General features: G+C 43.9%; 1 protein-coding gene across 1 annotated transcript in view; it reads right to left on the reverse strand.

Moving 5' to 3' along the window:
• The window catches only part of elavl4 (ELAV like neuron-specific RNA binding protein 4), a 66,820-nt gene that overhangs the window by 13,986 nt on the left and 34,724 nt on the right, over positions 1–18,110 (reverse strand). The window contains exons 4-6 of the mRNA XM_026305080.1: positions 10,148–10,251; positions 6,584–6,737; positions 5,106–5,114 (exon numbers count right to left, since the gene is read on the reverse strand). Of these exons, the coding sequence (XP_026160865.1) occupies positions 5,106–5,114; positions 6,584–6,737; positions 10,148–10,251 (267 nt within the window). The remainder of the gene's footprint in view (positions 1–5,105; positions 5,115–6,583; positions 6,738–10,147; positions 10,252–18,110) is intronic.

Consider the following 18,110-nt stretch of genomic DNA (forward strand, 5'->3'; position numbering starts at 1 on the left):
CGTAAACATTAACCAGGCATTTATCTATGGCAAATGAAATGAATAAGTTTTAAAAGAAAAATCTGCTCCATGAATCCACAATATTCAGCGTGTGTGCAGCTTTAGATTTTATTACCACTGTCGCGCCATATTAATGCAGTAAACCTTTATAAAGGTTTTATTTTTCTCCTGTTAAATATTATAACAAAAACAAACTTGCAATCTGTGAAGCAAGCTGCCAGACTAGGGAGTCCGACCTAATGACTGTCTTTTCAACCAGCCCCTGAAGCCTCAGCTACTTATCAACCGCCAGCCAGCCATACAGGCAACATCAGAGCACAATGTACTTACTAAGGTACAGCAATCTGTCTTTCTCTCTCTCTCTCTCTCTCTCTCTCTCTCTCTCTCTCTCTCTCTTCTTCTCACTGTCCTTTTCTGCTCTCCCTCTCCTCCACAGTAATCAGCAGAGGCTTATGTAACTCTCTCTACCTGTGCTTATCTCTCCCTAACACACACCGACAGGCACATTGGCTGCCTTACTAATAACACACTGCCTCAATCTGGGGAGGGGGAAACAGGGAGAGCGAGAGAGGGAGGTTAGGGGCTGAAAAGCGAGTGCTAGGGGTGGGGATGGGCAAGGACTGGAATGAATAGGAGAAAAGCAAAGAGTGGGAGCGAGGAGTAGGGAAAGGAAAGGACAAAAGGAGAGAAGGTGATAGAGGGAAATGTTAAGAGGTGACAATAAAAGCATGATGATGAAAGGAAACAGTGCTATTCTTGCTTGCTCCTGCCCAAACAAAGCCTCTCTTTCTCTAAAACCCACTATCATTTCCCCAAACACTGACTGGCTGACATCGAAATGACTGCTCCTCTGAGAGACCAGAGGAGAGCAGAGAAAGTCGAGAAACCCGACTGCTGGGTAATGAAACACACTTTCTTTCTCTCTCTCAAGCACGCACACTTCATCCATCTAGCACGCTCCAGTGTCTTTGTAAGTGGCCCATACACTCACCAGGACAGACACATGCACCAAAATCTTAAAATGTTTTCAGGTGCTCCGCCATCCTTTTATCTTTTATTTCAGGAGCAGCTGTATGAAATGATTAGAGTTGCCTTTCCAAAAGATTTATAACATGGCAGAGGCAGAAAGAAACCCCTCTTTTCCTGCTGCCTTCTAATTAGAGGGGGAAAATGCAGTGTCCTTGTTTTAAGTAACATTAGTGTGCCTGTGTACAGATGGTGTTTGAAAAAGCAGCAAGAGGAGAGACGCAGGGACTTTGAAGAGTGGAGGTGCCCTGTGCTTTAGCCTCTGTCAGAGCCGCGTTTCAGCCATCTGTCCGTGTGCGCCCGTATCGACGTGCGCATCCGTATGCATGTGTGTCGGCTCCCGCAGAGACGGTATGCGCTCCAAAGATTACAGTGAAACAAAACAAAACAGCCTGAAGGCGGAGAGACTCGAGTCGATGCTGCAGTCATCCCACCCAGAGGGTGCACTGCTCTGCTCGTGTTACCTTGACCGTTCTGTTCTCTGCTACTGGACAGGAGGAGAACTGGGATTCAGTGTGGTGTCAGTCTAAAGGGGAACATCCATTATTCAAGTCAAGAGAGAGGAGAGAACATACCAACTGTACGGAGGAAGGGTAAAACTATGTAACTATTCATGTTTGAATGTTGTACAATTAGCCAAACTGCAGAGCCATGTTGTTGTGTGAGGAGATGCTTCGGAAAGTCTAAAAGCACAAGCAGGACTCTGAAGGGGCATTTCCCTGACCTTGAAATGCATGTTGTTTTGGTGTTTTGTACCCAGCACAGCAGGCCTGGCACAAAGGTGGAAGGAGGGGCAAAACCAGGCAGCAGGTCCATGCAGATGAGGCACCACAGCCTGTTGGAGCTGGTGATGCCCCGTTTTCAGTGCCACGTCACACATGATAATTTAGATGGTTTAATGCAATAAGGCTGAGCTATGTGCTCGATGGAAACACAGCCATAGAGTAACAGTAAATAGCAAGTAAACAGTTTCATATTCCAACCGACTGACATTGATACTAAAAGCACAAGTTGAGTGTAACTATAGAGAGAAAGACTTATTAGACCATTAGCTGCTGTACACAATGTGTGCGCCACGTTTGTGCCGTGCAACCAACACCAGGCTGATTATCTGAATAATAATAATAATAATAATAATATCTGTCTACCCACAAGAAACTGGTCAGTCACAACTTCCTGGGGACAGTTTTGACTTATTGAATACAGTCTGATCACAATTATCGAGACTATAAAAACATGGATGCTCCTCTCATTCTGTCGGTCCTCTGCTCATTTCATGCTGACAGATTACAGGGCACAGCAGCTGTGTGCTTTATGCCTTTTTTCCCCAAGTTATCTGGCAGAAAAAATGATATTTCAGTTACAACTAAAACAGCTTTGGTTAACTGTTACAAGGGTGAGTCACAAAGCAAGTAATCTTCCGACACTTTTGGCAGCAGTAACATCACTGCTGCATGTAAACATAATCAAATTTTTTATAGCCTCCAACAGAGTCAGTAACTGCACAGCTCCTCTGTTGATCGCTGAGCGCCAATAAAAACGTGTAAAGTTCTGCTCACCGAACACGACACGGCTGGACTTTCAATACCTCCATGAACAATTTAACTTTTTAAAAAGTACATCGTGTGCTTTCACCAGCGTACTTGTAATGCTGCCTCTCTGTACACTGAACTTCTCCAACAGGGCCGTTTTATTTATTTATGTATTTTTCGTCAGGGTGACGTCAGTCTGAGCTTTTTTTTTTATTTTTGTTTTTTTTTTAATTTTTCCCCTGGTACAGGTTTGAGCAGAATGATGCTTGTGACCTGCCACCGTAGGAAATGTTAACCTCCATGTTCCACATGAGGGGAATCAGCCTTTTCACTTACACAGACTGAGCTGCAAAACTAGCTTCACAACCGAGCCACCATTTGTAGAAGGCAAATGTATGTGGATCAATTGTGTTTGCAGTCATTGATTCGGTAAGCACTGACCTTTGCTTACAATACGGGTCTGGGATGAAGAACTAGGAATCGCTATTATCAGTCCAAAGCTGCCTCCAATATAGTATCTGTTTCAAACTGTCAGATCAAAAGATCACGGCCTGGCTGCCTTTTCCTGAAGGTTAGAAAGAAAGACGGGAAGGGAAATCCAGGCTGCACGGTTGACACTGATAAAGAGGTAAAATATAAATATCCATTCAAAAGAGATCGGTAGAGATGAGGGCGAGCTGCTGAGATAGCCTTCTCAAGTCAATTCCCCGTTCATCTCCGGGGGAATTTGGCAGTTTTAGTGTATTTGGGTTCAGCTGCCTCTGAATGGGAATGATGCTACTGGTGATGTTTTTAAAGTTCCTCCTCATCTTTATGAGCAGAAGAGCGACTGCAGGGGAGCATCCTGTTTGATGAGGAGGTCATTTAGAGAACAGACTTCGTGTTCCCAATTTAGAGGAGCAGGAGCTGGGGATCATCAGCCCATCTGCCATTGGTCGCTGGAGAACATCCGTTACTTCATCAACTTTATGTAGCATTGCTGTTTCTATGTATTTCTGCCTGTGCATCATCTTCCCCTAGAGCCTGTTCGATTTCTATGGACGATGGAAGGGTGTGTCTCAAAGCTGTGCCCAGTTTAGCAGGAAGACTGAATTACAGAGTCAATTGAATCAGTGACTGAATCAGTGCATGAAATTCAATAAATAGGAGTCATGACCTGTAACAAGACTTCAAGGCACCACATGATAATAATGAAACACCAACAATTTACGTCAGGAAGGAGAATAAGCTGCTAATTATGTATATAGCTGTGGCAGTGGTTGCACTTTCTTCTTGAATGGCCTGTTTTCTAAGGAGTCACTGAAACAATATTGCCATTAGGACGTCAGATGGCTGAGCAGTAACGGCTCTGAAATATTCCACAAGTCAGTTTGTGCCTCTTTCTCCGTCTCTGTTTTCTTATTCTGTGCTTACATTTTGGCAGTCACAGGAGAGTTTTAATTTGCAGCACATTTCTCTTAATGGCAGCGAGTGTGTGTGGGTGTGTGTGTGTGTGTGCGTGTGTGTGTTATATCTTGAGTGCGTACGCCTGTACAGTAACAGAGACAAAAAAAAAAGATGAGTCAATGATGCCAGCATACTACTCTCAAGGCCCTTCTAAAGTCTTCCATGTTTTTAATCACCAGCAACTCTAACATCTAATTAATCATTAACATTTCTCATGCTGATCCTTAACCCTCTCGGGGCACCTTGCTGAACATCTCTCTCGCACATTATCTTTCTGTGTGTGTGTGTGTGTGTGCATACAGTGTGTGTGTGTGAGTCATTCCTGCTTTGAGGCAGGTGGGTAGGGTGGCAATTAGGACAGCAATTAGTAGCCAGGAGGTCGAGCAGGCTCGGTGTGTAAAAACACCTCCTGCTCTCGGCTCAGTATATGAGCCTGTTCTGACCAATATCGTTTTTTTACATTGGTGCATGTAAGACTCTCCTGTCTGCCAGAGCTGCAGTATATGAACCTCCTGCATGATATAAGGGCAAGAAGTGATGGTTGTAGTGTACAAAATCAAATATCATCTCTTCTGCCTTAAGCTGTTCCATTAGCTCTAAGCCGAGTGATATTAATGCCTCCTTCAGTGAAATACAACAGTTGGTGGTTTTATCTGGCACCAGTGACAAGCGAGCAGCAGATTTTCTGACCACAATGAGATAAAAGGTTGGGGAGATGATGTTTAATTTCATTGTTTTTAAAATTGTTTTATCTTTTTTTTTTTCTAAATACAGTTTGTAGAAAAAAGCAATAACATATTCCTAAAACGAATCAAATTGTGTTCATATAGAATAAGCGTTAGCTTGTCTTTACAGTATCACTCACTAGGGGCCTAGTGAGTATTCACTATTATGTGAAACTCCACTTATTCCCTCAGTTGAGCGTTTTTGTTTGATCTGGGGCTTCATTTTATTCCCAGTGGAGAAGAGGAATCTCTGCAGTGCTTTATGTGGACGTGCTTGTGATCGAGCTCGACTTTAAAACTGAGCACAATGAATTATTCAGTCTTTTTGTGAACCCAGCCAATCCTATAATGCATCGAAACTTTGCCTTCCTGCGACCGGTACTGCCTGTATTGATTGTTTTATTCAAGCTTGAAATCAGAGATGTGCATGTGACTGTGGTTAAACTGACTGTGGGTTTTTTTTTTTCTAGTCTTGACATTTTATGTATATAGGCGAGTCCACAGGTCTTAGTTTAAAACAGCTAGACAGGAGATTTCCCTATTTCATCTAAACGTGTGTTGATGAGGGGCAGCACGGTGGCTTAGTGGTTAGCACTGTTGCCTCACATCAAGAAGGTTCCTGGTCTGAAACCCATCAGGGGCCTTTCTGTGTGGAGTCTGCATGTTCTCCCTGTGCTTGTGTGGGTTTTCTCCAGGTACTCTGGTTTCCTCCCACAGTCCAAAAACATGTATGTCAGGTTGATTGGTGACTCTAAATTGCCCATAGGAGTGAGTGTGTGAGGTTGTTTGTCTCTATGTGGCCCTGTGATGGACTGGGGACCTGTCCAGGGTGGACCCCTGCCTTTCACCCAAAGAGAGCTGGGATAGGCTCCATCAGACCCCTGGGACCCTGGTTAGGACTAAGGGGGTATAGATGATGGATGGATGGTGTGTTGATGAGTGTAGAAATGGCCCATTATATTTTTTCCCTCTCCTTCTGCTGCCCCCTTGCTAGCTCTCCCTTCGCTTCCTCTCTAATCTCATTTCCTTTTCTTCCCACGTCTTTGCCCATCCATGCACTCTACTTGCTTTTCTTTCCATTTTTTTCTGCCTCCCCTCTTTTGTCTAAACTCATCCCTGCCTCCTTTCCTCCTCTCCTTTGTTTTCCTTTCCTTTGCTTTCCCCTCTCTCCTGTGCTCTGTGTGTATAGACAGGCATGCATTTCACTGCCAGCAGTGATTTATTCTGCTTAGGCAAATGAGTGTGGCTTACAGCATGCTGCTCCCTTTCTGCTTCATCAGTACACATTGCACATAACACTGGAGCAGGTTGCAGCCTGAAGGCACACACACACACACACACACACACACACACACACACACACACAACCCCTGAAATGGATCTAAGAGACACGCTGGAGGGGTTCTTCTGCACTACAATGGGCTGATGTGATTCATTCATGTGTTTTGGATATAGTGGAATGTGTAATTTAGCATGTATATTAACCAGCTTGTATCTCTCTGTGGTCAGAAAAAACTGTTCACCAACTTACGAGGCTTTTTGTCAAGAAAGATGGAAGGTATGGTTCATTTAGTTTGAACTGACTGTCAGTCAGATTCACATTAATGATCCAGATCACAGTCGTGACTCAGATATGACATCATTATATATAGGAAGTCTGGAAACACTTTGTGATTGTGTTTCTTGGATCTCTGACTCAAATGTCTTTAAATTGTTACATGACACCGACATTTAACGAAACAAAGTTAACAGAATGTGAAAATCAGTCTACGTGTGCTTGTGAGTAACAGTCAGTGTAAATGTGCATTACCATGTGACGGTGTAAAAAGAGAGAAGGCGCTGCCCCATTGATACCTGTGACCTGGTCGACAAGGATGCGGGAGGTGATGATGCGTCCGTACTGGGAGAAAAGCTGCTCCAGTTCCTTTTGGGTCATAGTCTTGGGCAGGCCGCTCACATACAGATTGGCATCACGTATGGAGGCTGAGCTGGGTCTTGCATATGACACCTGTGGGAGAAGAAATAGTTGTAGGGCTTGCATGAATAAACTAGGGCTCCGGTGCTTTTATTACTCTTTAAAATCCAGTGGGGTTAACATCTCAACAAGATTACAATGTGAAGAGGTACAGGGAGTTTGTGTGTGGGTCATCGGATCCACGGGGAGGAAAATGTGACTGTGTTTTCTTAGTACACCTTACCTTGGAGATTACTGTTGTCAGGAAAAGATTTAGCTACCGAGAACACTGGAGAGATAACACTTAAGTCGTTTGCTGGGGAGGCAGAGGAAACTTTGTTCCCTTGAGTGGAAACCACAGGTGTTTTACTTTGAAAGGACAACTCAGGTAGGCAGGGGAACAGGATTAAAAAGTGTCTTCATACACCCTATTGATTTTAACTGCTGCTTTGAGTTAAAATACGGCTGGATAAAGAAAGAATGTTGTGTTTGTGGGGAATGTCGTTTTTTTCAATAGGTGAATTAACAATGAGCTGCGAACCAAAAGCCTTTTAACTTCTCACCAAGTGCCTTTTAGCTTCGCAGGCTCTAAAAGAGCGGATTTCACGGTTTAGTTATATTAATCAGTTATAGAGACACAAAATCCATTACATCTGTACTCTTGCAGCATCCTCACAGAGGGAATGAAAATACTTTCATTACCACTCTCCTGTACAGTGTTGCCTCCTTTCTCGTTGTCACACGCAGCTCTCTCACTTATAAACAAGCACATGTCCATGAATATGTAAACACACACAGCTTTCAGTTCTTTTTATTCACTCTACCCAGATAATACTACGTGTGAATGTCAAGTCTAATGGTGCAAAAGGCAGGAACTGAATAACTGGTTATACTGTGCTGCACAGCTCACAGCAGTAGCTCCCCACTAGTGAACGTTCAATTGTCAGACGCTGTCCCCACCATATTCATGCGTAGACCCGATTTTGCTCCAATGAAAGTTGTGTAAATCCCATTACTGCTGCTGCTGACTGGAGCAGCTTTTCCTTGCAGTACTTTCATTACCTCTGACATGTGGAGACATAAGCCATCAAATAAGGTTAAAGTCAAGCAAATATGGTGGATATGCAGACATATCCTTGAGCAACACCATAGAAATCCTGCTGAACTCTAACGGTGGGAGAATGGGATTGGGAACAGATGGCTTTCACCATGTCTCACTTTTCTTTCACACATCTTCCTCTTCGGCCTCTCGGCTCAGCTCCACTGGCATCGTCTTCCTCTCCAAATCTCACTCCTTTTTTTTTTTTTTTTTTTGCTGCCTGGGTCTTCGACTTCTGCTTCTCTACTTCCTTCCTGTGGGCTGCCTCACTAAACCTTTCTCTCTCTTCCAGATTCTACATCTTTTTTTTTCCCCTCCTCTTTTCTTCTCTGTGCAGCTCTCCCTCATTTTCTCTCCTTGTCAGCCAACTCCAGATGTCTAATCCATCAACACCTCCTCAAGCTGTGAGCAGTATTGTGTACAAGTGTGGTGTGCTGCATGTGTGAAACAGGAGAGTGTGTGTGTGTGTGTGTGTGCGTGTGCGTGTGTGCGGGAAAGTTAGAAAAATTGTAAGTGTGAAGATTAAAGTGTTCACAAGCACACACTGTATAAATGTGTCTGAGATTATGTGCATACGTGTCACTGTGAGCTCCTCTCACCTTTGGCATGCTGCTTCCCCTCACACCTCAGTAGGAAAGCAGCATCGCAGCCATTGCTGAGAAAATCTGAGGTGTCATGGTGGAGGAAACCGCAGCAGTGAAACCAACTACAGACACCACAGACAGACGCATCGCCCCAGAGCATGTGAATCTCTGGGCCAAGTGCGTCCTCACAAGTGTAGTGGCAGAGAGGGGGAAGGGTCTGACATGAAAGAGCGACAAACTTAATTTTAAAATTACCGTGCTGCCTTTTAATTTACCTTGTTACCTTCGGGGTATTTCAGTCTGTTGTGGAGAGAGAAAGCAAGGAAAGAGGGTAGTGGGAGGCAGGAAATGAAGTGTGAAAGAGCGATAGTGCCAGACAGAGATGCAGAGTTGTCTGCTGTCATTACGAAGACTGCCTTTATCTTGAGGCAACCTCTTGTGTCACGAGGTTGTGAGAGGAGAAATATAAACTCCAATCATTCAGTCCTATCTACGTACAGTATTAAACGCCTGTTTTCATCATATAGACATCCTTTGTATAGGGATTGTTCCTATGCACTCTCAATAGACAAATTACAAAAATACCTCTTTCTATATTTGACCCCAAATACTGGACTGAAGACTCTAGTCTTCTTCTGGCCTATTGCAGGTCTTTATTCCTAAACTAGTCCTGCAGCACGTTAGACGACTTTGAAACAAGAGTGAAACGTGACAATCTGTTGATTAATACTACAGACTCCAAGTGAAGCAATAATTAAGAATTATAACTCACATGCTGTACCTGTACAACCGTTTCACTGACTGAATCAGATGGATAACACACACATGAGCCATCAAACCACCAGAGATCTGACGTTAAACAAACAGAAATGCACATGTACGTATGCAAAACACCCAGAAAATACATATCACACAATTCAGACTCTACTCTCAATCTAATTTTCTAAGGCATAACTTAGACGAGAGCCAGGACACTGTGCTGAACCAAGGCACCATACACTGTCAGGGGAAGGGAGGGATTCTCTGTGGGATTCCCCCATTCACCAATAGAGCTTAATCCCACCCTGTTAGATTTAGATCGGATCAGATCAAATGACAGAAAGTGAGAATCCAGGGATTACCAGGGAGCAGCAGATTACCGCCCAGCTTAAAACACATCAGCAGGCACCGAGCAGAGGGAGGCTAGCAGAGGAGCTGAGCGGTGAAAACGAGATCAGCAGGAAGATTATGCTGATTTAAAACATCTGCAGGAACAACTGCTTGTAAGATATAATTTGAAGTCTTCAAAATCTGTTTGGAAGAAGGACAGAACACCATTGGCACCGATTTATCTGTCTTACCTCTGTGACAACCACCACCGAGCCTGCACATTAGTCATGCCATTAAAATACAAACAGAGCCCTCAATTATTTAGGAAAATGTGCGATGATTGACGTATTGCTCCCCTTTTCACTGAGATATCTATATAATTTCACCTTTAAAATTTGACATTTAGAAACTAATTAGCATATCAGCCATAGTCACATGCTTTTTAATATGTCCCTTTGATTTAGATGGTCTTTTTATTTCTGAGGCCCGTGCATGTTAATCCCATCTTGCTCTCCAGTTCTTTCAGTAACAGCATTTCAATGTAAAAAAGGCTTTGAAACTGAACAAAGCAGCTTTGTAATTTAAGTTCACCATGACCTTCACTACTCCACAAAATACATACTATTCTATATATATATATATGTATGTAATTATGGCGGGTTGTAATTGTACTTGTATGAAGTGTCTGTTACCTTGATCGTTTTGGTCTGAAGTCTGAGTCCATTTAACGTGTTGATGGCTTTCTCTGCGTCCTTTGGATCGATGTAGTTGACAAAGCCATAGCCCAGACTCTGTCCTGAAATATCAGAAAGAGGGAAAGAAAAGCTGTTAACATGTTATCTGCAGGGTAATAAGAGGATTTAACAGTTTGTAGGTTTAAACTTCTAATGCAGTACCGTATTATACACTGGCAAGTCATTTTATTCTCTGTTCTACAATTGCAGACATGTAATTTTTTTAAATCATTGGTGGTCTGGGTGAAAAAGCTAGTGCTGAGTTTTGACCGATCAGTAAGATGTCGGTGTGATTTGTTGGTCGGAGTTTGTCTCTACTGACACTGTAAAATAAAACCCAACCCCTGGGTCCCATCTGCAGACAAAACTTTGGATATCATACATCTTTTCATGGAGAAACCTTTTTTTTATAGCGTCTCTTCATCACCACTGACAAGATCACAGTGACTCCTGCTCCGGGCGCCAAGACTCTTGGTGTGACTTTTGTCAACCGTGTGTCATGCGAAGCCCGTCCTGTTGTCACAAATCTTCAGATCTGCACCGTATAAAATGTGATGACTGACCTTTAGCAACTATTTTCACAGCTCTAATAAAGTAATAACTAAAAAGACCAGCAAATGATCATTCAAGAGATAAATGCAGCCAAATAATAATAAAACTGACTTAGATATTTCATGTCTTAATAACCTGAGCTGGAAGTTTGTGTCTACACAGCATATCTGATCCCTGCACTGCTTGTTATTCTGGTGATCTCTGATGGATTTGCCATAAGTTGAAGAAATGCTGCAGCACGGTGACTTAGTGGTTAGCAGTGTTGCCTCACATCAAGAAGGTTCCTGGTTTGAAACCCATCAGGGACCTTTCTGTGTGGAGTTTGCATGTTCTCCCTGTGCTTGTGTGGGTTTTCTCCAGGTACTCTGGTTTCCTCCCACAGTCCAAAAACATGTATGTCAGGTTGATTGGTGACTCTAAATTGCCCATAGGAGTGAGTGTGAGTGTGTGAGGTTGTTTGTCTCTATGTGGCCCTGTGATGGACTGGGGACCTGTCCAGGGTGGACCCCTGCCTTTCACCCAAAGAGAGCTGGGATAGGCTCCAGCAGATCCCTGGGACCCTGGTTAGGACTAAGGGGGTCTAGATGATGGAAGGATGGATGGATGAAGAAATGAAGAAATGCTAGCGTTCACAAGTGAACACCGCAAATGTGCCGTGAATTAAACTCAAATAATTTCTGAATTATGAAAGTGGGAATCAACCCAGCAAATAACCACAATAAGTACAAACAACTTGTTTGTTACGGTCTTTGTAGCTGTGTAAAAAGAGAAAAAAAAAAGATCCACCCCCATTTCCCTCTAAGCTCAAAATGTCTAGCAGACTCCCTTTGAGTGCAAAGCAGGCCTGACATCTCCCAGTGTTTCCCCGACAGATCAAGCTTTTCAGCAGGCGTAGGACTTTAAGCGGATGCCTCCAGCCATCAGGGCCTTCAGTCGGCTAGTTCTCAACAAACAGCCTCTATCCACTAACACCACACACAAGCACAAAGAACCCCAGTCAGTTTAAGAGGAGCAGCGTGCACATATTCACGCTAATGGGAACAGACAGCGGTTAGTCAGAAACAAAGTGAATCACAAAATATGGAGCATGGCTGTTTCACAGAATAAATACGTTTGGGCTATGGATATCACAGCACAGAACAGCTCAGCAGTGAGCAGTGCAAGGGCCAGGAGGGACTTGTAGTCCAAACATCAAACAGCTGATGATTTTCTCTACTTCTCTACTCTCCTCCCTGTTCTCCTCTGGATTAAATGTGGATTATCAGACCCTCTATTGTTAATTAAAAACCTGCCATCCTGGAGAGACTACTGCTATTTATAACGAAGGCCCTAGCTTCCCTCTCCTCTTCCTCACTGACTCTCAGCTGACGTCGCTTAACTTTGGAAGTTTTTAAATACAACTCTCAAAATATTTTGGGACCATTTATTCAGGCGTGAACATGCACTAGAGACCATGATAATGAAGACAAAGGGGATCATTTGGCAATAGTTGTTACATGAATGGGGTGAAATAATAAACAGTAAACGGTATTCTAATTTACTCACTGTCTCGTATTTCACCCAAAATCAAAATGTTAAATAGCAGAAAACTCCAGTGGGAACTGTTCATAGGTACACGTATTCAATTTGCTCTGACAGTTTCAGTTTCATTTGTGTGCGACGGCTGAGAGCCTGCTCTTTTAACGCCCCTCTGTGGTGTTTGCCATCTCTCCCACCATTGTCTCCCACTTTCCCATCACCTACCTCACCCATCTCCCTCATCTTCAACAAGAAATATGAGGTTTGACGAGCGTGGCTACCAGAAGGTTAGCTGAAAATGAAGTGTGCTGGCGAAGAGCACTCACACGGGGCAATCGAGATGGACTGGCTGCCACTTAATGGTACCAGAGACACTTAGCACTTGTGGAGCTGTCCAGGCAGCCAAATGGGGCCAAACTGGCAGCCACGTATACCACAGCACTGTACCGTAGTAAGGGGGACAGCCTCTGTGTGAGAAGTGTCTATATATATATATATATATATATATATATATATATATATATGTATATGTATGTGTGTGTTCTACTTGTGCACAATTTATTATGCAACCGACGGGATGCACACAAGTGAGTCAGCATTGGATTACAGTCTGAGACCAAACGTAATAATGTATTTATTTGATTATAGCCCAGAGGAATATGGTGTTCAGCAGCAGCTATATGTAAATGATATTTGTATGTGTGCACTTGTGTTGAGTGTGTTTGCTGTATGCATAGGGAGCTCAGGCTGGTATTGGCGTATATCTGCCCACCCCCACTTGCGTCTTCGCTCCCTCTTTGGCAAGTCTGAGGGCCTCCTGGGCAGGAGGAAAGAGGGTGGGAGCAAGGCTCACTGGCTGGCATCAGTCCTCAGGTGAGTGGAGTGGGGGGGGGGGGGGGGACACGGAGACATCTGCCTGCAGCATCAGTAAAGCTCCAGGAGGGGATTCCACCCACCACTTCCAGCTTGATACTGAGAAGCTAACAGTAGGGAGCCACCAGCAGATTGCCTGGCTGCCTGGAATCTGCACGGATGGGAGGGGAGATGCAACGCCAACGCAACGCACTAGCAAATGTACACACATGTGCACACACACGTCAGTAAACATGTAATCACTCAATCACAGAGGCGCACACAAACAAACACAAGCAGTAAAGTATGTTCTCACAGCGGGATAGTGAGAAGTGGTGTAGCTGGCAGCTAACCAGTAAATGCGTGTGTGGAGAAGAGGGTATTGTAGCTTCTAAACCGCTTACTGAGTGTCAGCACTGAAAAAACAAAGAATTTTTCAATCCTTTATTATATGTAGACGTGCAGAGTCATCTAGGCGAAGGTATTACTCTAAGCAGTATCTCGCAGTGTTGCTGCAGAGATAGCCTGCAGTGTGGTTGGCTTCAGCCTGTCATAACACCTGCCCTGTCCCTCTCAGTGCTCCGCAGCGGGATCAGCCCAGCGTGATGCCTGCATTTGGATCACACCATCACGGTGCTCTGCTGTTTCCACTCACACCACCATGTTTAAGCTTAGCTCAGGTGCAGTTTGAAACGGTTCAGCACCAGATAAAATTTGAATAAAGAGGAAGCAAAACTTTATACTGTTAAAATCTGTTTGTGGATTTTAGACACAACTTGTTTTTCAAGATCACACATGCTATGAAAGTAATAATTTCATCTGCCAAAGTTCCTTCACTGATGCTGCATGTTGTCATATCTACAAGGATGCTGTTAAACAACACAGGGGTAGGGGACTTTGCTTAATACGGCATGAGGTCAAAGTAATTCAAATACACACAGTTTTATTGAAAACCATAGACTTTATAGACAGAGGAGGTCTACTAGTGTTTTACAGTGACAGAAAAATAACTTGAGAAAACTCTACTACAGTATAGAGAAGCTATTAAAAATGCATGATAAATGGCCTCTAATGGGTTTGTATCTCAGAGAAAAATCAGCCTTGTGCTGATCAATTAGCTTAATGGATACATTAACTTATATATTTTAATTGTCAGTTAAACCAAGAACCCAAATGATGCATTGCTCTTCATAATGGCCTTTTGATGAGCTTAGTACTGGGGTTTCATTTACTTTTGATTCGCCAGCTGCCTTACAGTTGTAAAGACTCAAGAAAATGCTTGGCAGCAAAAACACACACACACACACACAGGAAACAGTGGGGGGGGCTTCCTAATACAAATTCTGTAAATGTAATAATGGTAGAGGTCTTGTAATAAAGCACATCTCCAAACTGGATTTCTATGAAGTGTATAAATCTAAGGTCTGTGGTTTGTTAATTGCAGTTCGTGGTAGCTCTTTAGTGCTGCAGTGCTTTATCACATAGTGCCACATGTCCAGCCTCACTAACAGGCTAACCACATGAGGTGTGGGAGTGAAGTGACGAGGTGGGGGCTAATTTGGGCCCACCTCCACTCCTTTGGCAGACTTTTTGTACAATCTGACATAAATTGTATAGGGAGGTGGGCATGTTTTTCAGAGGTAAAAATCACTGCTATTTCTAGTGAGCAGCTCTTTGGTGTGTTGGCGAGGTGTTATGACTAAGCCATTATTTGTTTCCTGAGGAGCAGCAGGTTGCTCAATGTGTGAGATGAGAAAATGAATGTACTTCAAGCGGGTGTCCTGCCTGCTGGCCCCACTATGTAATTTCACTACTTTTTCCCCCCACATCTGTGCGTGTGCACACACACACACACAAGTGAGAATTCACACAATATACTTATGCAAAATGACATACAGCTACATAAATTGGCTGGAACAAAGCAAAACAGATACCGAATTTATAGGCTTATAATCACACAGAGTGAGACACCGAGTTGAGGAGTAAGGCAGGCAATCATATGTTGTGAGGTGTACATACTAAGAGGCTCCAGTTGCATATTGCCTGCCATTATTTTCTGACTTTTGTTGTATTATGTGACCAAGAGCCCTGTACTGCAGACATGAAAGCGTGTTCATTTCCTGCTATTATCAGGAAAGACTCATACGACGCACTATGGAGTCTTTGATCTGGAATGGTAGCTATCAAATGAAACAGAGCTGCAGAAATCTTCTTTTTTTTTCATTGCAGTTTATTGTTATTAATAATTTCAGAAGTTGCGTAGCTATTAATGGAAAAGTTCACATCGACTGCTGACACTGTTGTCAAAACAGATATTATAATTTTTTAGTGTTTTAGCTCGGGCAGAGAAATTCTCTAGTGGTGATACATCTGCCAATTTTTTATTTTTTATTTTCCCCCCGATTCTGTTTTAAATTATTCACTTCTTTGTCTTCTGGTTGTGTGTAGTTTATATATTTCCATAAAAATCAGTGAGTGGAAAAAGTTGTGCATGAATTTGAAGCCATAACAAAACAAAATGAAAAATCAGATTTAAAAAAAAATTCTATACAAATTCTATATATCTGTGTGAAGGGACCTTTAAAGGCTATCTATAAAACATTTCTAGCTGTTCACACAGTGCTGCACCCTGTCAGCAGCGGAGTCTGTCATCTCAGAGTCATGGGAGGACAGAAGCGACAAAAGGGGGGAAAGGGAGAGTTGGAGCAGGGATCATCAGAGCTACGAGCTGGTGATGCTAACACACCTTGAGAGGACAGGTTCCCTCTCCCCAGAAACAGGCAAATCTGTTCCCTCAGTCTTAAATTTAGCAACATCTTAACATGAGGCGGAGGGGAGGGAAAAAAAATTCAATTTGTCAAAATAAATGTGTTACACTCACTGCTTCCACCCTCTGACGTTTTGCCCCTTGCTGCTGCAGCAACTTGAGGTATTGCTATTTTTGATGGGCCAGCGTTCCACAACATTTGAAAAGGTGCCGTGTCACCAGCTTCACGTCAAAATACGCTTCACTTACCTCAGAACGGGTCAGCCCCATAAGAAACGGGGAGAGGGGGTCGAGTGAGTTTGCAGAAAGATACACAAAGAAAGAACAAAAGTGCCTTGAATACTAGCAGTACTGTTCCAGCATATCATGTGGCCTGTGTTGAGCCTGTTTAAATAACTAAATTCATAAACAGAGCCACGTCCCCCGCACACATGCATCTACTGTAGATCCCTCTCCCACTCACTCATTCAACACATCTTTCCTTCCTGGGTTGCCAAGGTAGCAGCCACTGTTGGAGTCAGGAGGCTCCCACTCTCAGTTCCCAAGGCCCTGTTTCCACACACACACACACACACACACACACACACACACACACACACACACACACACACGTACCTGCCCACGTAAATGTAATTCTGGGTTCAGGGACAAACACACACACACACACAAACCACCCCCCCTTGTGGTGGCTCCTTGAGCCTTGGGGCCAGTGGACGGCAGCGTGCAGCGTGTGGGCTGCTTGGCTGTCTGTGCAGCTGAGAAATACGAGGCGGAGCGACTGACAGTAAGTCTTGGATAACTCTGTTACGTCAGGTCTGCAGAGCTTACCTTGCTGCACCTGTGTGAGATCGCATAGAGTGAACAGACCCACAAGACCTCAGCCCTGCAGCACACATGCCGAGACCAAAGGGACTGTCTGGCTCACTCCTTCCCAGGTACAGTGCCCTTAAGAGTGAAGGTCAGAGTGTGAGGAACCAGCCCTGAGGCTCATTCAGCCTCCTGATCTGAGACCCACACAGGGGACAGTCACAACCTCTGTGTTCCATGTAAAGGGCACTCAGAGTGAGAACAAGCTAGGACAAAGGTAGTCTGAAGCCAGTGGTCAGAGAAGGAGCGAGGATGTCCAATTCTGGGTTCTAAGCAGCGGGAGGAGGAGACTGAAGGAGGGGTGGAGGTGCTATGAGGAGAGAGACGGGACATTCTTGGGACCTAGGACTCTGAAACTTTAATGTGCGTCTGCCTGCTTGTGTCTGCACTTCTGAGCCTAGCAGCTCTCCTAATACCTGGCTTTGGCGATGTCAAATCCTTTTCTCATCTCTTTCCCTGTCAGCTTTGTTCACGCAATCTTCAGCCCATTTCAGGTTTAGATAAACGCTGCCTATATGAGCGATATGCACGGCACCTGATCTGCCTCCGCTTGATTCCAGTTAGGATTTAAAAAATGTGTATAGTAGTTTGTCACCACACAGAACAACATGTTCGCGGTGTTTACGAATGCTGAAATGGGTGTCTCCATAAGACAAACAGAGGAATGATGGCGAGTTTTGTTCCCATCACTCTAGTAACGATGTGAAAAACAGCTCAGCTCGCAGTCTGCAGTACAAAGAGAGTCGGCTTTGCTCCTGAGTGTGTTGTCGATGTATATTTCAGTGGCAACAAAGAGATGTGGGTAAACTGAGGTTTATATGGTGAATATTTGATCTGCTTCCTGTTAGACTGACAGACCGTGTGCATGAGATAAACTCCACCCATCTGTCCTTGCAGATCAGGGTTAGATGCATATTTTATGTTTGCAATACTTGTGGGTACACTTGATGTTCCAGAACAGAAATGGAACGGCAATGAAACTAATGGAAGTGCGCTGGCTGAACCACAGGGGCTGTGCGTGCATAGGAAGCCAAATCCAGCAAAGCTGAGGTGCCTTTTCCACCTGCAGTATACGACGAGCCCGTCCTTACGTAAGAATTGGGCTCGCAGGAAGGTTTTCACGATGCTGAAGCTGCTGTCTGTCAGAGGTGCTCCAGCTTGAACCGCTCCACAGCTGACATCATAGTCCATCTATTTTTCATAGCCAACATCTGCTTGGCTTGCTGCATTGTCACTATGATTTGCATCAGCTCCCCAGATTCCAAGTATAAAAAACCAACACATGGAAGGTGACTAGAGTATTGTGCACCAAAGGCTTCAGTCGGTGCGCTGAGGGATAATGGCTTTACAGGGTTTGATGTAGTG

The sequence above is a fragment of the Mastacembelus armatus genome, chromosome 4 (assembly GCF_900324485.2).
Source record: "Mastacembelus armatus chromosome 4, fMasArm1.2, whole genome shotgun sequence".
Taxonomy (NCBI): Eukaryota; Metazoa; Chordata; class Actinopteri; order Synbranchiformes; family Mastacembelidae; genus Mastacembelus; species Mastacembelus armatus.